General features: G+C 39.0%; 1 protein-coding gene and 1 long non-coding RNA gene across 3 annotated transcripts in view; both read right to left on the bottom strand.

Moving 5' to 3' along the window:
* LOC131358089 (uncharacterized) overlaps positions 1 to 19260 on the bottom strand; it is a 49714-nt gene that overhangs the window by 19004 nt on the left and 11450 nt on the right. For both annotated transcript variants that reach the window (XR_009205342.1, XR_009205343.1), the window contains 2 exons: positions 18236 to 18307; positions 1938 to 2060 (listed from right to left, as the gene is read on the bottom strand). This is a non-coding gene — a long non-coding RNA (uncharacterized LOC131358089). The remainder of the gene's footprint in view (positions 1 to 1937; positions 2061 to 18235; positions 18308 to 19260) is intronic.
* sox3 (SRY-box transcription factor 3) lies at positions 11329 to 13432 on the bottom strand. Its single transcript, XM_058397615.1, has one exon. The coding sequence runs from the start codon at positions 13162 to 13164 to the stop codon at positions 12250 to 12252; it is 915 nt and encodes a 304-aa protein (XP_058253598.1). The 5' UTR covers positions 13165 to 13432; the 3' UTR covers positions 11329 to 12249.

Below are 19260 nucleotides of genomic sequence, written 5' to 3'. Positions count from 1 at the left end.
CTCTGAGGGCAAAGGAAGGGCAGAACGAGGAGGAAGGAACTTCATCCAAGTCATCTGATGGCTTTGTGGGATGGTAATGTACCAGTAAAAGAAAAGGTCTCAATGACTGCAGGCTATTTGGACGTAAACCTCAGCAGCACATCAATGGTGGTTTGCTCGTCCAGTGGAAAGAAACAAATGAAAGCTTATCAGTGGCAAAATAAACTTTTCAGTGAAAGGTATTTCTTGTGAGTGTGCATCCAGTAGTTTTGGTTTGGAAAGTAAAATGTGTGAAACAGATGAAATTTCAATGTGATCTGCTCAGAACTGTGTAATGTTTTAGTTATTTACATGGCTGTAACCAGTTTCCTGTTTATCAGCTGTCATTTCCTGTTGCTGACTTACAGAAAGTATTTTGAGGCAAAATGAACTCCATATTTTTACTCTCCCGTTTTGTTCCAGCTATGTTAGATATGGCACCCATATCCCCAGAGAAAGGCTTCAGAAGGAGGAAGGCACTCAGAGTGGGTTGTTGAGAGTGGGAAAGGGGGTTATGGGTGGGGTTTTGGTGGAATGATTGGGTCTATTTAACCCCCAGGAACAGAGTGCCCCCCTTCATCCCTAAGCAATGCCAGCATCCACCCCCCACCCCGCCCCATCCCACTCCTCCCCTCCCCCATGCTTTGTGAGCCCCACGCTGAGCTCCTCCCTCTTCTGTCACCCAGCCATTCCGCTTTGCTTAGCACACACAATGGGTGCTGCATGCTCGGCCTCCTGACGCTGCATTCTGGCTGCGCACTAGGGAGCAAGCTGGTGAAGAGGGCCTACTGACCTATAGGGGGTCGGTAGAAGCATACATCATATGACTAAATGCCATCCTGGGAGCACTCTGGCACCAGACCAAAACTCTGCACACACATATGGACCACACAAAGCAAGTGCCATCTGAGTAAGAACGTGGCACTTGGCAACTCAGAGACTTTATAGTGTGTTGTTCAACAAAACCAAGAAGAGAAATTTTAAAGTTACCTCTTTGCATAAAATTTCCAACAGACCAAAATATGGACAAAGGGGATAAAGGAGAATGTAAATTGCATGAATGAGTGAATTTGAGTGCAATACTCTACTGAATCTATTTGATGGAACCAAATGTATACAAAATACAAAGATATTTTAATATTTACTTCCCCTCTATTAAGTTCAAATTAAAAAACCCAGACAGCAATTTTCTGAACTTTCGCCAAAACTTTTGTCCCTGTAATCATCCCTCAACTAAATTTTAAAAGTAAATCTTTAAATCTTTCTGTGGTGTACACAAAGCTCATGATGGGGTGCCTATAGGCAATTCCTCACTATCCTACCCCAAACATCTGTGCCAGAGGTGCAAACAGATGCCATGCACATGCTACATCATGCATCAAGTTAATCCCACGAGTGTTTGTACATGTACAAGAAAGAGAGTGAGTGTGTGTGGTGTGTATGTGAGAGATTAGAGGAGAGTCTGGAGTCAGACATCCAAAGTGCTTGTTTGTTCGCCTATATTTCACACCACAGTGACATCTTTAAGACCAGACAGGCCTGACTGCTTCTCCCTCTCTTTGACATTCGGAGGGAAACCAAGGGAGCTGGGAAGGGACAGGAGGGGGGCTGAATTATATGCAAATGACCCCCCCTGCAAAGGGCATCCGAATTTTATGGGGTTAGAATTTAGTTCATCTAACCTGAATAATCAAATGTGGGAACGAAAAAGAAAAAAGGTCCCCTCCCTGCTTACTCCACTACATCTCAAACGCTGTAATCCCCTCCCCAAATCAACAATATCATCTCTGCTCCCATTAACTCACCCCTAGCTCGAGAGAGCAACAGGATGAATAGAGGATCAGTGGAAATTGCTAACAGAGCAAGAAGAGGAGGATGAGGATGAAGCGTCCCGAGGAAGGCAGAGAAAGACTTCATACCTGATCAGGCAGAGCGATCGGCTCCTGATTACGACACCGTTTTCCCAGCAGGCCCACTGCCTCATCCAGAGCTGCTGAATATGGAACAGACAGCCGACCAATCCTGGCGTCACTTTCTCTCACCTAATGACAGAATTAAGGCTATTTAGAGCCATTTTCTCATAGTTTATGGGCTTTTCAGAACACGCTTTGCCATGAGAAAACTCTGTTCTGTATTATAGTGTGGGAGGTCTAGCATGCGATGGTGCAAAAACCATTGTGTGACAGAACATAGCATTACACTGAGTTAGTGAGATGGCTGCATTCTGACAGGCTCTGAAAGCATTCCAGACTCAAAATAGTGCCCCATACAGTGATAATTTGCAAAGGATTCATATCTTTAACTGACTCATGCCATTTTAGGCAAAGGAAGATTATCAATTCTGTCTGCATTTTAAGTATTTGAAAATAACTTACATTCCAATGAAAGAAGTAGGCATGACAAATACAGAAAACTACCTTCTTTTGTAAAGCTCGTAACTTGCAATAATTCTTTGAGTTCTGATTTACTTTGAATGAATCAGAGGGGCAAATACAAATGGTTGACTCTTAGGAAGACTCTAAAGGTGGAAAAATTCACAAAACTTGGTCCAAAATTATTACAGAAATACAGTACATGGAACATTCTTATATCAGTCTGTATTTCCCAAAATGTGTTCATTTCCTCAACAGAAAAACAGCCACAAATGTGTTTAGGATGACAATTCTCTTTCATAATGAGACGTGATGGATTGGGGATGGATTCTGTTATGGTCTAGAGCTTGCCAACACTCAGGTCTGTTTCTTCTTACCCAAACACCTGCACATGTGAAAAACATTTCAAAGGAGAAGGAAGAGGAGGTGAAAGGAAAGTGCAAACTAAATTTCAGTCTCTCTGGTCAGTGATTGCACAGGAGAAAGTAGACAGACACACACACACACACACACAGGGCACATGGCTGGGGGTGTTGGTGTAGGTGGGCTAAGCTGCTGGAGTTTATTCTCTAGAATCATTGGAGGAGTAATAATGATGAAAGGCTAAGACACCACCACACTGAGCTACTGATGCAGCTGTGCTCAGTGAAGACTAGTCTAGTGATTTTTTGTTTTATCAGATATCCACATGTACACAGAATCACACAAATTAGAGAAGCCAAAAATAATGTAAAGATGGGCTAGTCACTAGGCGACATACAAATCCCTTAGTTGCCTTACATCTCAAACTTTGACCTTTGCGCCAGTCTGTGAAGTTGCTGTCACTGTGTTTCCCTCTATAAGCAGGAGAATGCACCCAACCAAAGCCCTCTTTTACATCTCAACGGGCTTAAGCTGAAATACTAATGACTACCTGTCAAGAGACGGCTAAGTAGATGAACAAAATGAAGGCCGCTGAGCTTTTGGGAGTCTATGAGAAACGGCAGTATAAATATTTTGATTAGACAACACATGCGTTTGTTTTGGAATTTGCAGAGTAAACCATTGGTTATTAGAAACTATCGCTTTATTCTAATCATGAAATTTTTAGATCATCTCCGAAAGAGTGTCAGAAATTCATCTTAAATACAGGACGCTATTAAGCAGCACAACAATGCATTTCATAATTAGGGCTAAAAAGGCTAATACATCATTGTAACAATTATATGGGGCACATAAACACAAGAGACAGTGACCTGAATGAGGAATAAAAATGCTTAACAGACAGTGTGTGTTTGTATGAGAACCTCTTAAACTTTACCCACCATTTAGAGGTTGCATGATAAGAGATGGTTTTGAAAGAAATTTCTACGTCAACCAGCTTACACACGCACACCTGTTCTGTTAACACACCTTTAGGGACAGGAATAACAAGAAGCTCAAGATGAAATGTCTCATTAGACAAGGTGGCACCATCAGTCTATGTGGGAATATCGCTCTTCTAGCTGAATGTTTTCTCTATCGCTTTATTGTATACTTACCATCAACAAGTCACGAGTCAAGTTGAGAGAGAAGAAATAAATAGGAAAAGAGGGGGAAAAATGTATAGAACTCATAAAGCTCGTACGGATTTACATGACAACTTAAGAGAAATGCTTTTTTATGACTCATTCAGGCTCTAAATCACTTCTTTCCCACTTTTTTTTTCTCCCATCGCCTCGGCTATTAAATCACCATCTTGACCCGCTGACCCAAGGCCCAGGCTGTAAAAAAGCCCCCTGCAGGTCACAGGGCTGATTGGAGCATTTGAATATGAAATGGCCTCGGCAGGGCATGGAAACAGCCTGGCAAGGCGAGAGCCATGCTGACCCCCAAGCGAGGGGCCCACCGATCAGCAGCTCCAAGGAGAGGGGTCTCTCTCTCGTTCTCTCTCTCTCGCTTTCTCTGCCTTCTCTCTTCCTCTCCTTCACTCACTCTGTACGGATTTACTTGGCCTTGAGGAGGGGAGGAAGAATGAGAGGGGATGAAGGGAACGAGTGAGGGAAAGGAGAAAGAGAAGGGGAGAATTTGAATAAGAGAAGAGGCGATTCCCGTTAGCATAACAAAGGAGGCCGCCATCGTCCCTGATTGGTGTCACAGTGCGGCTCTATAGCTGACCAGGCCCCCTGGGTGGGTTGATGTGTGGAGCTCAGGCATGTTTATGCATCCAAGGTGTGATATTTGCCAGGGGTGGAGGGACAGGGAGTTTGCACCAAGTTCTCTCAAGTTTTGGGGGTGAATTTTTGGGGTGAAACGCGCATAATTCTAAAGAACAAAGATAACAAAGATTTGTAAATGCAGCCTCTTGCGCTCAGAATCCTACGGAGAAGTCATGTTCCTTTGAACCATGGCGTGATGTTTAGAAGGGAATAACTGTCACTGCTACTAAATGGAAATAATATCCTTAACAACCGGTTCTTCACTATGGTCTTTGGGCTAATTTCATTAACAGAGGTCGATTTTCTCTACTTGCACTTCTACAGGTGCAAAACGCTATACAAAAACAAGAACTGATACACAGAAGATGGGACATACCTAGCTGTCACTTCTTATTGCTCTCATGTAAGCTACCCTGTGAAAAACAGGGATCCTGAACAACAGGACTTAAAATACTTTTAAATGGCACTTGTGATTTTTAAAATGCTCATAATTCCGTTTTGACAAGCAGTGCCTTAAGGTAAAACCTGCATCACTACACACGACACATAATGAGATGAAAGGCAGACGAGTAGGATAGAGGAGGACCTCAAAGCACTCGAGTCATGTCTGGCTTTCGTCTTTATGTCGCATCGTTCCACCTACGATGAAAGTTTCTCAATACCCTTAATTTTCCCAGGAGAGCTGAGACAGAACTAGGGTGCAGCGAAAGAGCATGTCATTTAAATACAAATTAAAAAAATCTGAACATTGTCATGATTCGCACACCAAAAATACAAAACAACATTAAACAGGTCCTGAGAAAACTACATATATATATATATATATATATATATATATATATATATATATATATATATATATATATATATATATATATATGGTGGGTATATATATATATATGCGTCTAGTATATATATATATATATATATATATATATATATATACTAGACACAAAATTAACTTCAGCAGTCTTAGCTGTTTTTTTTTAAAAGAAAACAAGAATATCTCTCTCTCTCTCTCTCTCTCTCTCTCTCTCTCTATATATATATATATATATATATATATATATATTTTTAAAAAAAACAGCTAAGACTGCTGAAGTTAATTTTGTGTCTAGTGAGGTAGTAAAAACCACATCATTTGTAATTTGCTTGATTTCAACAAGGCCATTAATTATTTAAGAGCTGATTTTCATCTTCACATTATTTCACAAGAAGCCTGTTGTATTGATATCCTGCAGCTTTACATATAGAATTTAGTTCTATAACCTCATTTAGCCATAGCCTTTATCAGTCAAGAGGGTTTAATATTTCTAATTACATGTCAAGTAGGAGACCCTGCTAGACCACAGAACTTAGCACTAGAGCTCATTACTGATCTACCGCGGACCACAAAAGCTGAATTCAAACATGCTTATTTTCTTATTTACATATTGTAATAGAAAAATATGAGATTCCGATCAGGTTATTTGACCCATAATTCATCACTCCCGTATATTACAAAGATGAATATTTGAAGATGGAAGAAGAATTGAATAGGGAAGTGAGCAGCTCTGGACTCTGGAATCTGATGACCTCTAATCCTCCAACATACACAATATGAACCGTGCTAACCCCCCAGAGACATTAATCAATTTACAACACAAGGAATCAACAAATAATAGCTAATTGTTCCCGAGAGGAAAACCTCATTACTTATGAAAATGCCTTACAAATGTTTCATTCGTCATACAAATGTTCTTTAAAAACATTTTGTAAGTAATGCATATATGAAATGACCTTTTCTTAAAGAAGCTAGCCTTTGGTCTGGATTTGGAAGAAAACAAGGCACTCTAGCACACTCATGCTGAATGACTCTAATGCACCTCTATATTCTCCTGACAATACAGATATAATAAAAATCTGTCACACGAAGTAAGACGTGAAATGTTCTTTGTCCATCTGTCAATCTCTGTTTCATCTCAATGTTTCCGGCCAACACTAATCAATATTTGTGGCCTAGTTGGGAGCCATAATCACACACCGTCACGCCGTACCCTGCAGCTCCTTAACCTTTGTTCTGTCTGCATTGTTTCTTTACAGTACCAAATTTGTTCCACTGTCACTGGGCATATGTGTCTCACTTCAGCTCCCGAAAAGAAAGTAGCTTTCTCTACTGTTTTGAGTTTGTGCTCCGTGATGAGTGAAACACAGAAGGACATATAGACAGTAGTTAATGTATGGCTGAACATATTGTATGATATGTTTATTTTGTTTTGGTATGCCAGCCACAGCTACACGTCTGACTTTTGTGCTTTACTCATACCACTAATTAAATTCACTTACTCACTACACAGTTAAAGACAAGGGCAAAATATCTCTAGAATAAACAAAGCGAATTACACAATTCCTGAAACAACCTGACTTTCATCACATCTTCATTCACTAATCCATAATATTTTAACCACTTTATGAGATTTGTTTTACTTACGCAGAGAGCTCTAAAGCCGACATGTAGCATTAAATAAACAATTCCAAATGATGTTCACAATGACCAAAAAAAACACAGTCGATGACTAGGAAGTCATTAGATGTGTTTGTATAGAGTGTACATCTGGGTGCTGCAATTAAAATCTTATTGAATTCTTTTTTATTTACCACAAAAGAAAAATCTTCAAAGAAAATGCAGAGATACTGATCTATCTGTAAACACCTGATTTTTGATAAGTCAGAGACGTATCATGAGCAACACACACCTGCATGTTACATAGTCATCTGGCATCTGTAGAATGTAATATCTCTCTTGAGGTATTTCTAATCTGGTCATCTTCTTTGGGTCTGTTACTAAGACACCAATCCATTATGTTTATTTAGGTTTATTTATTATATTATAAGTGTTATTATAAGTAACCTGCTCTGGTCCTCTGATTAGACACATTTTCTGATTTTGGCTCTGGGTTTATATGTTCATTTGCCATTGACTAAAATACGGCGGCTGCTAATATTAGCGCAGGTTTTTGCACCTGTGCTCTTTTGCTGAACCTGACAAGGAGCAGCAGCTAACTTTTATTCCGCCCACTCTGCATTCTTTGCGGTTGCTATACGATGGAACTCCAACCGCGGATATTGTTAACTGCAGACATCAGAGGAACAGGACAAGCAAGCTGGCACACATCCGCCCATGTCAAAGCCGAGATTAAATCCAACTGCCAGGAGAGGTTATGACCTGAAAAATCTCTGGGAAAAAAAATGAAAATTTACCACCTTTCATTGCTTTGTGAATTTTAAGTCTATTGCTAGAACAGGTGCAGTGCTTCAAGATCAATTAAGTTGTTCTAAAATGTAGAAAGGATATATTCAGTACATATATATTCACAGTATAAGACCAATAGTTTATGGCAGAAACCCAGTGGCATCATTTATTATTCTGGCTAGTGAAGTATAGATGTAAGTCAGAGAAGTGAGCACAGGGATAACAACCATAGGCCTGAGAGGTGGAACCTGCACCTAAATAAAGTGCAAAAGAATAGCCAGCTCTGAGAGGTGGGGATGAGTCAGTGAGGGTCAGCTCAAAGCCCTGACCCCATAAGGATTGGATGCCATTTTCCCACGGCGGGAGCTGATCTGAGAGGGTCTCATTAACAACATCTGCCCCAGTTCAGGGGGGATTAACCCAGCCCTCAAGCTTTTGCAACCCCCTATTCTCCACTCCACTCCACTAGGCTGTCAGTCCCGTAGCCAACAGCAGCCTCTGTCCAGTGGACAGGCCTGACAGCACTGCCTACAGCCAGCCTGCTCCCCCAGAATGCCCCTCTGATCAATAGGCCATCCTTCATCTACAGCTGCAAGCACTGCCCTGACACCATTGGAATACTACAGCACCAGTTTAGATGGTTGTCTGTTTACACACATCCAGTGTTTTGACTTCCGAGCTCTAACCTAGTATATGCAAATTGAAATTAATGCATAACACATAATGATTTCAGGTGAGGCGTTCCCCGTCCAACCTGTAGGTCAAGCATAACCAAAATAAAAGTTTGTCATGAAGATTACATTAACCAAGCAGGAAAACAAATGGCACAGGGAATGTTGTATAGAAAAGCATGAAGGAAATAATGCTGTATGAATTGTGCAGGACTGAGTGAGGAGTAATTAGGATGGTTTAGAGAGAGGGGGTTAAACAAACAGCCCCAGTGAGGTCATACGCAGATGGAAGTGAGGATATGCCTGCACTTGCTGAGTGGGCACAGCCATGCTTCACGTAACTGTGGAGTGATAATGTGTGTGTGTGTGTGTGTGTAGAAGGGGCCTCTCTTGGCAGTTAGGATGGCTCCTGTTTTTCTCAGATTTTTACATATCCAAAGGGGCCCACTGTCAGTAGCTCATGGGTTAACTACTGCACTCTGCTTCTGCTACACCCCAAAAAAAAGTCTCTTAAATGTTTTTCCTGAGTAATGAGGAAACGGATGAAAATATTAATAAAATATTAAACTCAGAGTGTATTAACTTCCCTAGGAGAAAATGCTGACTTTTGTGATAACAAATAAAGTCCTTGGAATGATTGAGTTCTTTCTTGAAGATCTGATTGATGATTGAGTCTGAAGTTATTGAGCCATAAAGTTTTCAACATCAGTAAAATCAAAGCAGATACAACTTTTTAACTTTGAAGATTTGTTCACTGATATGTATATTTATATATAACAGATCTTTAGATCTTCATAATTCAAAGGTTTTAAAAGATGCAATTTTCTATTCTATTTTTTCAAAATACCTTTTTAACCAATTTGGAAACAAGTATATTCCTGTTTCTGCTTAAAATATTCAGCATGTTTGGTGTCTATGAACCGAAGTATAACACTAAAACAATGTTACGGACTTAGTCCATCTCATCCAAACGTCTTTGAATCACTTATTCTCTGTGCTCGAACCTGCTCAGTCTGTGCTAAGTCATGCAGCCAAAGCAGCTTAATTGCAAAAAAAATGATCTGGAGTGTGTGATTAGCTGACTAGCAGCCACCTTCGCACTAGAGTGATTTAAGACCAAGCTAGGGAATGCAGGGAGGTCCTAATCTAATCTCCTGTCATCCATAGAGGTGCAGTGAGCTAATCCCAGGGGCACATTCAGGCTGTAGATCAAACCCCAGCAGTGTGTGTGGGAAGGCCGGCAGCCTCAGCAGAGTTCTCTCAGCTGCCCAGGGAAAGTGCAGCAGGGGGTCTTGCTGTGAAGGTGTCAGGTGCAGCAGCAGCAGCATTAGGCTACCATAGCACAGTAGACAGACAGTAGACAGAGAGCTGTCACTCTCATTTAGCATTTACCTTGAGAAAATGTGAAGGATAAGAGATGTGCCCTGAGAAGCAGGCCTACATGCAACATGGTCTGCAATGAATTTACATTAATAGGGGTTAACAAATTATGAAGTTAAATCAATACATAAAGATCTATTTACTCTTTCTTTTATTTTTTGTACGTTTGCATAAGCTTAACAAAACTGACACAATTTTTTGTACATCTTGCCACATATGCAGTAGATCCTGTGAGTCAAATTTAAACTGGAGAGGAAATATATATATATATATATATATATATATATATATATATATATACATACACATACTTTTTGTTCAAGAACACTTCTGTTTTCTAGGAATACATAACATTGATAGTAAGAGAGGTTCTCTATTATTATGCAGGATATAAGTGTCACTGAGGGCTCCAAAACAGTGCTAAACATATTTACTCATTAAGTCTAATTTATATAAGATTATCTTAGTGACTTCACATGAACAATATAAGCTGAGAAATTGTCAAAATTATAAAGTATTAAACATTTACAAAGACTAAAAAGTTTTTTCTTCAGCAGGGCAACTGATATGTAAATTGTTTAATCTGTATGATCTGAAAAATTTCATCCTTAATGTAGGTTTTTGCAGTTTGTATGGTGAGTGTGATTTAACTAACTCCTCTACAGAAGGAGCTCATTTATTAAGGCAGAAAAAAAGTTATAAAGGCAAAGATAAAGATAAACTTCTGGAGTGTTTCCTTGTTTTGAAGCTACAGTGATGTAAAAATAGCACTGATTTTCTATTAGACAGTGACTATCGAAACAACCTTTGTCTAGTAAATTATATATATATATATATATATATATATATATATATATATATATATATATATATATATATATATATATATATATATATATAATGTATTATTTATATTTAATGATGAGAACCACGCTGCACCATATCAACAAGTGTCAACTGTTTTGTAAAATAGTTCTCAAATTTTTGGGGGTTAATATTTAATTAGTAGAATAACGTTTGATTGTGAATTATGAAGTTTTATATGAATAGCACGTTTGTTAATTTATTTAACAATTCAATTTTTGTTATGCTGTAACATAGGCTTTATAATTGGGAGAATAAATAATGTTTTCCCCAGCTATCTAATTACATAATTTGATTTAAAAAATAAAAAATAAAAAATAAAAAGGCTAAGACAACTATGACAGAAATGTAGTTAAGTCTGTATTAAATTTAACATCATTTGCAGTTGAAGCAGCTGCCCATTGGCAGGGCGTGTTGGATTTCCACATGATTTAACACATCACTATATATTACTATTTCTGTGTCGTAGTTTGTTTATTTTTTTAATTCCTTCATCAGATTTGCATAAATCTTCAAACTACGAATAGCCTGAGGTATTTCTTTTTCTCGCACCAACAACACGGCAACGAGTGTCACCGCAAAACACCAGTGAAAATAAATATGTGTAGACGTGCTTGTTTTGTACAAATTTATTCGGCATTTGAGAATAAAGGATGGTCTTAAAATAAGTAGAAACGCCAGTTTAAATAAAACTCTCCGTCCCACAAAAATGGGTTAAACTGATACTGTAAAAACATCACAGAAAAGAAGCTTCACACAAACAAACTGAAACGAAAAGTGAACGAGACATAAAGACTATGGATCACAAACTTAAAAAAAGTACTATAAATAAAACAAACTTTGCGCTCGCGACCAGCACAGTTATTTCATTTCAGTGTAAAACTAATACAGAAACAAAAACAGAAAAAAGACTACACAGGTGTGGACACAGCCAACAAAACTGACATTCTACAAATTAAGTGTAAACATTAAAATGAGCAAATATACTCTTCCTCCAGTGTATTTTTTTTTCTGAAATTACAACAGCCTCTTCATGAAGCCACGTGCCTATCTTTTCATAGAGAGGAAATCTGACTGCATTTCAGTAGTCAGTAGTCAGAAGTCCGATTTTCCTGCACACACGTTGATTGCGTTAGCTTATGATAAAAAAAGCTCCTTTGCAATGCATGTCTAAACCGAGAGCAACATTTAGAACCCAGTTCGTGATATGTCATAAACTTTCAAACGGACAACTCATTGAGAGTAAAATAGTTTCAATCTTTTAAAAAACTGAACTGTGATTTTTTTTCTCTTTTTTTCAAATTATAAATGTTCAAGTATCCGAAGTACTTAGTCCTTTTTTTTAACCCCCCACCCCTTTCCTCAAAACCCCTAAAACATGAGTCTTAAATGTGGGTTAGGGGTAATACGCCATTCAGCATCTCAACTCTACAACCCCTAAAACACGAGTCTCTTAGGTGTATTTCAGGGGCAGTGTTTCCTTCACTCTGTCGGCTCCATACTCCTGCACTACCCCTAAAACACGAGTGAGTCTGTTAAATGTGGGTTAGGGGCAGTGTTCCGTTCACCCCGGTCCCCGCGCTCTGGTAGTGTGGATGTACGCTGTGTAAGCGGCTGCTCTGGAGTGTGTTGTGATCGGCGCTGTCTCCTCCGGGAGGCAGATACATGCTGATCATGTCCCTCAGGTCTCCGAGGCAGGCGCGCTGTGAGTGTGAGGCGATGGCAGGCGGTGGCGAGCTGGGCTCTGTCTTACATACGGAGGCCACGGAGCCGAGGCCCACTGCACCCGGGCTCTGCTGCGCGTACGAGACGCCGCTGTACGTGGACGCCGCGCTCATGTAGGTCTGTGCCGTGGACATCATGGGGTACTGCAGACCCGCCGTCATGTCGTAGCGGTGCATCTGTTGCAGAGGTGGTGGGCTGCTCATGCCGTGGTGCTGAGGGTAGGCCAGCTGTTCCTGAACCAGCGAGTACGCGCCGTTCGTCCAGCCGTTGGCCACGTGTGCGTAGCCGTCCATGCGCTGGTGGCCCACGGACACGGCGCTGTTTACTGCGCCCGCACCGGGAGCCAAGAGGCCTCCGGGTAATGAGTACTTGTCTTTCTTCAACAGGGTCTTGGTCTTGCGCCGCGGCCGGTATTTGTAATCCGGGTGCTCCTTCATGTGCATGGCACGCAGGCGTTTCGCCTCGTCGATAAACGGCCGCTTTTCAGCGTCGGTCAGCAGCTTCCAGTCTGCACCCAGGCGCTTGCTGATCTCGGAGTTGTGCATCTTAGGGTTCTCCTGAGCCATCTTCCTGCGCTGGCCGCGAGACCACACCATGAACGCGTTCATCGGCCGCTTCACACGGTCTTGATCGCTCCCGGCGCCGCTCTTCCCGCCCGGTCCCGAGCCCGCATTTGACTGCGGTGGCAGGGGACTTTTTAACTCGGTTTCCATCATGTTATACATTCAACCGACTTTTCTGAAGCGCCTATAAAGCCTAAAAAAGTTAACGCTTCTTCTACAAAAGTAGGAACCAAGCGCGCGAAAAGTTTACCAGGAAAAAAAACTTCTATTTAAAAAAGAAACTACGCAGTAGTCAAACGAACAAACTTTGTGTGTTAAAGACAAAAAGTGTGTTTTTTCCTAAATAAATCTACCGGGATCGTGCGTTTCTCTCCTCTACAGCTCCTTGTGCTTTGCTCTGCTGTGCCACAGAACTCTGCAAACTTGGGCGCCAAGCTCAGCTGTTAATAGAGGCTCGACCATGTGATTTGGATTGACAGCATAACAATAAGCCTTAGAGCTGACCAATCACAGCGCAGCTCGCGCTCTGCCGTCCCAACAGCGCGCTCGAGCCTCCCCTGAGCTCAGTGTCGGGCTTCAGTTTTCGCCCGAGTTAATAATTTGGAGGTAAAATCATATTGCTTATTTTAATCCGACTTAGTTTATGAAAGGTTATGTAGCGCCTTTCGAAAAACATATATTATTAAAACTATATATTTACACAGACACAGGAAAAATTAAAAACATTTGTTGGTTAAAATTAAGAGACACGTAAGTTCACTAAGTCATGAATTAAACAATAGTGACATTTTTTCACAAACAAATCGAAATAGTAAATGATTTTCAAAAAAGTGGTTAAAACGCCTAAGCCACTTCATTTACAGTGGCTGAAATCACTGTTAGACTGTCCTTTATTGTCTGGTCAGTTTACATTCACTGCTTTTCGGGTAATTTAATAAACCTCACTGTTAAGCCTCACTATTATTATTATTATTATTATTATTATTATTATTATTATTAGATTATAGAATACAGCGCTTAAAATGTATTGACCAAAGGGGGGGAAACGGGATATTTAAAACTATCATTAACATATTAATCTAATATTCGGTCCTCCCTCTCTCTCTCTCTCTCTCTCTCTAAAACAAAACAAATAAACAACAAAGTAAGTGGGAGAAAGACTTGAACAAAATCACTGCTTTAAAATTGTGTAAATTGTAGGAATAATATTAACAACAACAAAATAACAACACCAATAATAACAGTAATAATAATTGACCGTCATATTATTCTAGCTATTATTCTGGGAATTTGTAGAAATATTTAATAAACGTCTAAAATGTCACAGAAACTATTTAAAATTAGAATTGACAAAACAGCTCCAATAAGCCGCAAATTACATTTTATAACAGTCAATTTCTAAAGAAAAGTAGTCACTTTATTTAACGGGGTGACAAGAATCTGTGTTTACAATCAGTGCATCCCTGTGGTGGAATAAACTCGCTCAGATAAAGGTTTTTTTTTCCACAGCTTATATTAAGTTTCGGGAGTTGCAGTGGCTGATTTGTAAGCACTAAGACCGCAAGCGCAATTAAAGCATACATTAGCATGTGCGAAATGAACGACGATCGGCGTCATAGAGAAGCTCCAGCTATTAAATCTGAGACTTCAAGAGATACTGAGTGAGGATGCATGATGCATTATCGCCCCCTAGTGGGAGAAACTGTAGTGAAGCGACAGCCTGTTTCATATCTGAAGTTATAGCGAGGATTGATGAGAATGATATAAAGATATTCCTGCTCACTTCAGATATATTAACCTGACCTGTTTTTAAGACATGTTCTTACTTTATTGCAAGTCTTTTACGCACAGTACGCTTATCAATGTGTGTCTGAATTACTGTGTGTGTGTGTGTGTGTACGCGTGTGTGTTGTGATTTATTAACCCAGGGGGAGTTTGCACTGCTCTCTAGCCTCTGGCAAACTTTACACCTGCAAATGATTACAAGCACCCATCGAGTAGGGCGTCAGTTAACACACGTAGTGACTGCAAGATTCACCCCTCGGAGTGTGAACGATTAAAGTGCTGAATATTCAGAATGGGCTTTTAGCACCGCACACTAATGAGCCCTCATGTATAGACTCATCAAGCTGATGAAAGTTTCACAGTAGTCTACGTGCGACCTCAACTGGCCTGCCTATATGCTTCATCTAAATGTTTTTTTTCTGTTTTCGGATTAATGTTATTGCTCTCTCTCTCTCTCTCTCTCTCTCTCTCTCTCTCTCTCTCTCTCTCTATATATATATATATATATATATATATATATATATATATATATATATATATATATAGTTGTAGTTATGGATAAAAGATGAAAACAACGTTTTTTATGCTTATAATTGGTAGTAACGAGACATTCGACTGAATGCTAGATAAAATATTCAAAGTATATCTATATATATACACTGAATCTTTGGCTATTTTGTGTACCTCTTTAGTCATTAAAAAGGTTGAATTTGCGGAATGAATGACCATCACTGTCTGTGTTATTAACTCTTGGTAATATCCCCGGTTTTCGTTATAGGAGGTAAATTCTAATCTAAGTAGGTGATTTGTCCGAGCGGGATCAGACCACATGAATGTGAATGCAGACAGTCGGACCTGGAGGCCGCGGTCAGCAAATGTCTAATTAGCGCGCGCAGGGTTTAACCCAACTCATTTGACCACACCGCTGATATCTCGGAGTGCTCTCAGGAACACATCCTCTTGTAATCTGCTTATGGAAATAGAGAAGACAGCGGGAGAAGGAAAACTCCGCGTTACCCGGGGGCTTGGTAATGAGGACCTGCGCTCGCCCAAATTTCTTAATTAACGAAAGCTACAAAACAGAGGACCACCAGCAAAGCGCGCGAGCTCCTTTCACGGCTATGAAGGCCAAGCAATGGCGCTTTCAATTAGTGTACTGTAGAGAGCAGGCTATTCAAAAAGTCTCTAACACACACGTTTGGATTATTATATTTGTACAACCTGGATTACACATTAAAAATCACATCATACATTGTAATTAAACATAGTGATAATTAGATTGCATTAACCGAGAAATTGCAGATTTTTAGTTAACTGTAAGAGATGAAATACAGCCTAAATATTTGCCCATTCTTAACCACATTTCACCTGTACTCCCAATAATTGCTTATTTTTTAATAGCAATAAATTATCCCGAAACAAAAGTTTCCACGCTTCCTCAGCAATCATTAAATGCCCATTCATTTGCTAATAGGATGAACATTTAAGCAGAGCAGAATTAATCCGGAGAGAGACTGAACACAAAAATGCACAGGGAACTAATAAGGGGAAAAGGGTACATTTACGCTGTAGTCGGGTTGATAATATTCAGATATTTGACAATTATATATGATTATTATTATTGTCAAAGTCTACATTTTTTTTTGGTTTAATTTTATTTCTAAACTTTCTGCAGTCTAAAAATGTTTTGATCACTAAACAGTAATATAGACTGAAATGTGTGACTTTAACAAATCCCGACCTTCTGTCAACACACTGTGTGCTTCTGGATTAGAAAATAAATAAATAAAAACAAGAAAACATCTGTCTATTCATTTCTTTGTTAATTTCATATCTGAAACAAGGTTGGAAAGAAAGCTAAATAACAAAGAAAAAAATATATTTCCTATCATTGTACCACAAAATTGAAGCTAATATTAAGGGTGTTTTTTCTGGATTTCCATGAGTATACATGTTATGTTAGTCTGTTTGTGATGTCATTTATGTCAATATCATATCATATTCACCAGTCTTTTCACTTCCCTCATCTCCTTTCCTTCTCTGCATTATCTCATGCTCTATTATTCTTCCCTCTATTAATACAACCTCTTTTTAACACACGCCCTAAAACCCGTGTTTCTTTTTAACTTTTTTTGTCAAGTCCCAAAAACAAATAACAATATATATATTATAATTCTGTAATCATTCTGTAATTATATATATATATATATTATATAACTATATATATAACTACAGAATGGTTACTTAATTGTTAATTATAATACAGAATTCAATAGATCATTTATGCTTTCCGATTTACTTCAAGACCGAAGTATTTTAATTTACAATTGCCAAATTCTGAAATGCTTAAGGAAAATTAAAACGTCCACTTGTACATTATTTTCAGCCGCATTTTACCAGGACATCGTTTTAAACGGGTTAAAGGAAAGATGTCAGGTCAAATCAATAAGCTGTTTAAAAAGAGTGTAAATAGCACTCAGTCAGTTATCATGCAAATGCTGCCTTAACGCATCAGTCATAATTGATTTAGAAAGAGGTTTCACAATCTCCCTAATAGGACATAATTATGTACATTAATGTTAATTTTAAATAACGCCGTCTGTGCAAATCCCTTTGGGGATCCATTCAGTTCGTCTATTAATACAAGCAGCCTGCTTGAACCGCACATGAATGAAGGGGCCACCTCTGGCATATGGTTTTCTCTGCTTCAGATCAGTGTTTTTTGGTTTTGTTTTTCTTTTTTTACGGGAGAAGTCTGTCTGGAATAGACTGTCCAGTTTTAGGATAAATCTTTCATAAATGACTTGCACCATGGGTGAACACTGATACATATAGGTACTGATGTGTATATCAACACTGCAATTAAAATTCGGAATGCATCTTTGTCTCACTGGCTTCATTCTTGCTCTTCAAATTTTCACATATCATTGTTTATATGTAATTTAATAACAGAAACAAACATGTTGCCTTCATCATTCAGAGGATAAGTATACCGTACTTGTCACTGGGCACACCCTGAACTTTTAAATGTTTTCCTCAGTCGGAAATGTCAATATACTCTACCATATAAAAACATTTAAGGAACATAATTGTTGTAATTATAGAGTCAAGCTTTAAAGGTAGACATGATAAAGAGAAAAGAACTGAATTAAAGTAAAAACTTACAAACCATACCGTGCACGTGCTTATGTATCAGTTTCTAAAATTCATCCACTCATCCAAATGTTGGAACCTTGTTTTGGGTTTGCCGTTGGGTCATGTGAAAGCGTAATTATATTAAACTGACAGTAAAAATCAAAGCTTCTTCCCCATGTTCAACTACTGTCTTCTCCATAATAGCTTTTAACTGCTTCTTGTGTAATAATGTTAGTGCTGGCATCGTACCATAAATGCCTGGAACCCTTTTGACAGCTCAGCAACACTGTGATCCCAAATAGATTAAACTCACCTGTTTTATGTGTCTACATCTTAAGAGTAATTCTGCTTGCAGGGCCGGGCGTGACGCAGATATCAACCTTCACTGTTAGAAAAAAAAGAAAGAAAGAATTTGCTTTAGGATAAATCTATGGGTGCACAAAGGTTACTATTCATTTTGCATCAATATGCAGGAATAAAACATTTTAGAAATGTATATAAAATGTTTTAATTCTGTTCAAATGCAATATATGTGGACACAAAAAAAAATCTGCACTTGGCTGCTTTACAACAAACAGTTAAAGGATCCACCACAGGGCCTGTCACAACACTCCCCATCTGAACATGAAAAATTCAATTGGGAACATAAAAGGTGCCTGACCCTGACAACTCTTTTTCTTGGCAAACCAAGCATGTCTTTGTTCATTATTTCACAAAACTAGCAGAAGTCTGACAATGGCTGAGGGCGCAGTCTTTGCTGTAATCTTTCTAATCCACCAAATGAAGCATGAACAGGAGCTCTCTGCTGCACGTCCGAAGCACTAAACGTGAACATCTTCAGCTTTATCACTTACCCCCACCACACACACACCACTCAAGCATTTAGATAACATGTAACACAAAAAGGTCAACACTGTCAGAGAGATGCACCTAACAAAAAATACAAATAAAAGAAAACATGCATGTTTACAAATGTATATGTTTTATAGGGTGTTACTAATGAAGATCTGGATCACATGACTATTAGATCATCTAGTTTATATGAATTTGCTCTTTTTGTAAGTTTATATTAGAACTACCCATAATGCCTTGTTCATGTCCTACCCTTTTATACCCTCTATGCACTTCTGTGTGTAGAGGTCATCTATTGTCTGGCTAAATCTGCACTAAAAGAGCATACTGTATTTATCCTGCAGTAAATTTGATAAATAACCCTCCTAAAAACTGTACATGCAAAACTCTTATGACAATATGCCCATACTGAAGATCCCTTCAACCCTTTATTTGCCTTTATAGCATACAGCTGTAATGATTACAGAGTAATGATTTCTAATCCCA

The sequence above is a fragment of the Hemibagrus wyckioides genome, linkage group LG08 (genome assembly GCF_019097595.1).
Source record: "Hemibagrus wyckioides isolate EC202008001 linkage group LG08, SWU_Hwy_1.0, whole genome shotgun sequence".
NCBI classification, from domain to species: Eukaryota; Metazoa; Chordata; class Actinopteri; order Siluriformes; family Bagridae; genus Hemibagrus; species Hemibagrus wyckioides.
The sequence above is the reverse complement of the archived record's forward strand: the minus strand, read 5'-3'. Positions and strand labels throughout refer to the sequence as shown.

Bases quoted from the DNA above. Each gene is read 5' to 3' on its own strand.
- sox3 (XM_058397615.1), bottom strand. From the start codon at position 13,164: ATGTATAACATGATGGAAACCGAGTTAAAAAGTCCCCTGCCACCGCAG.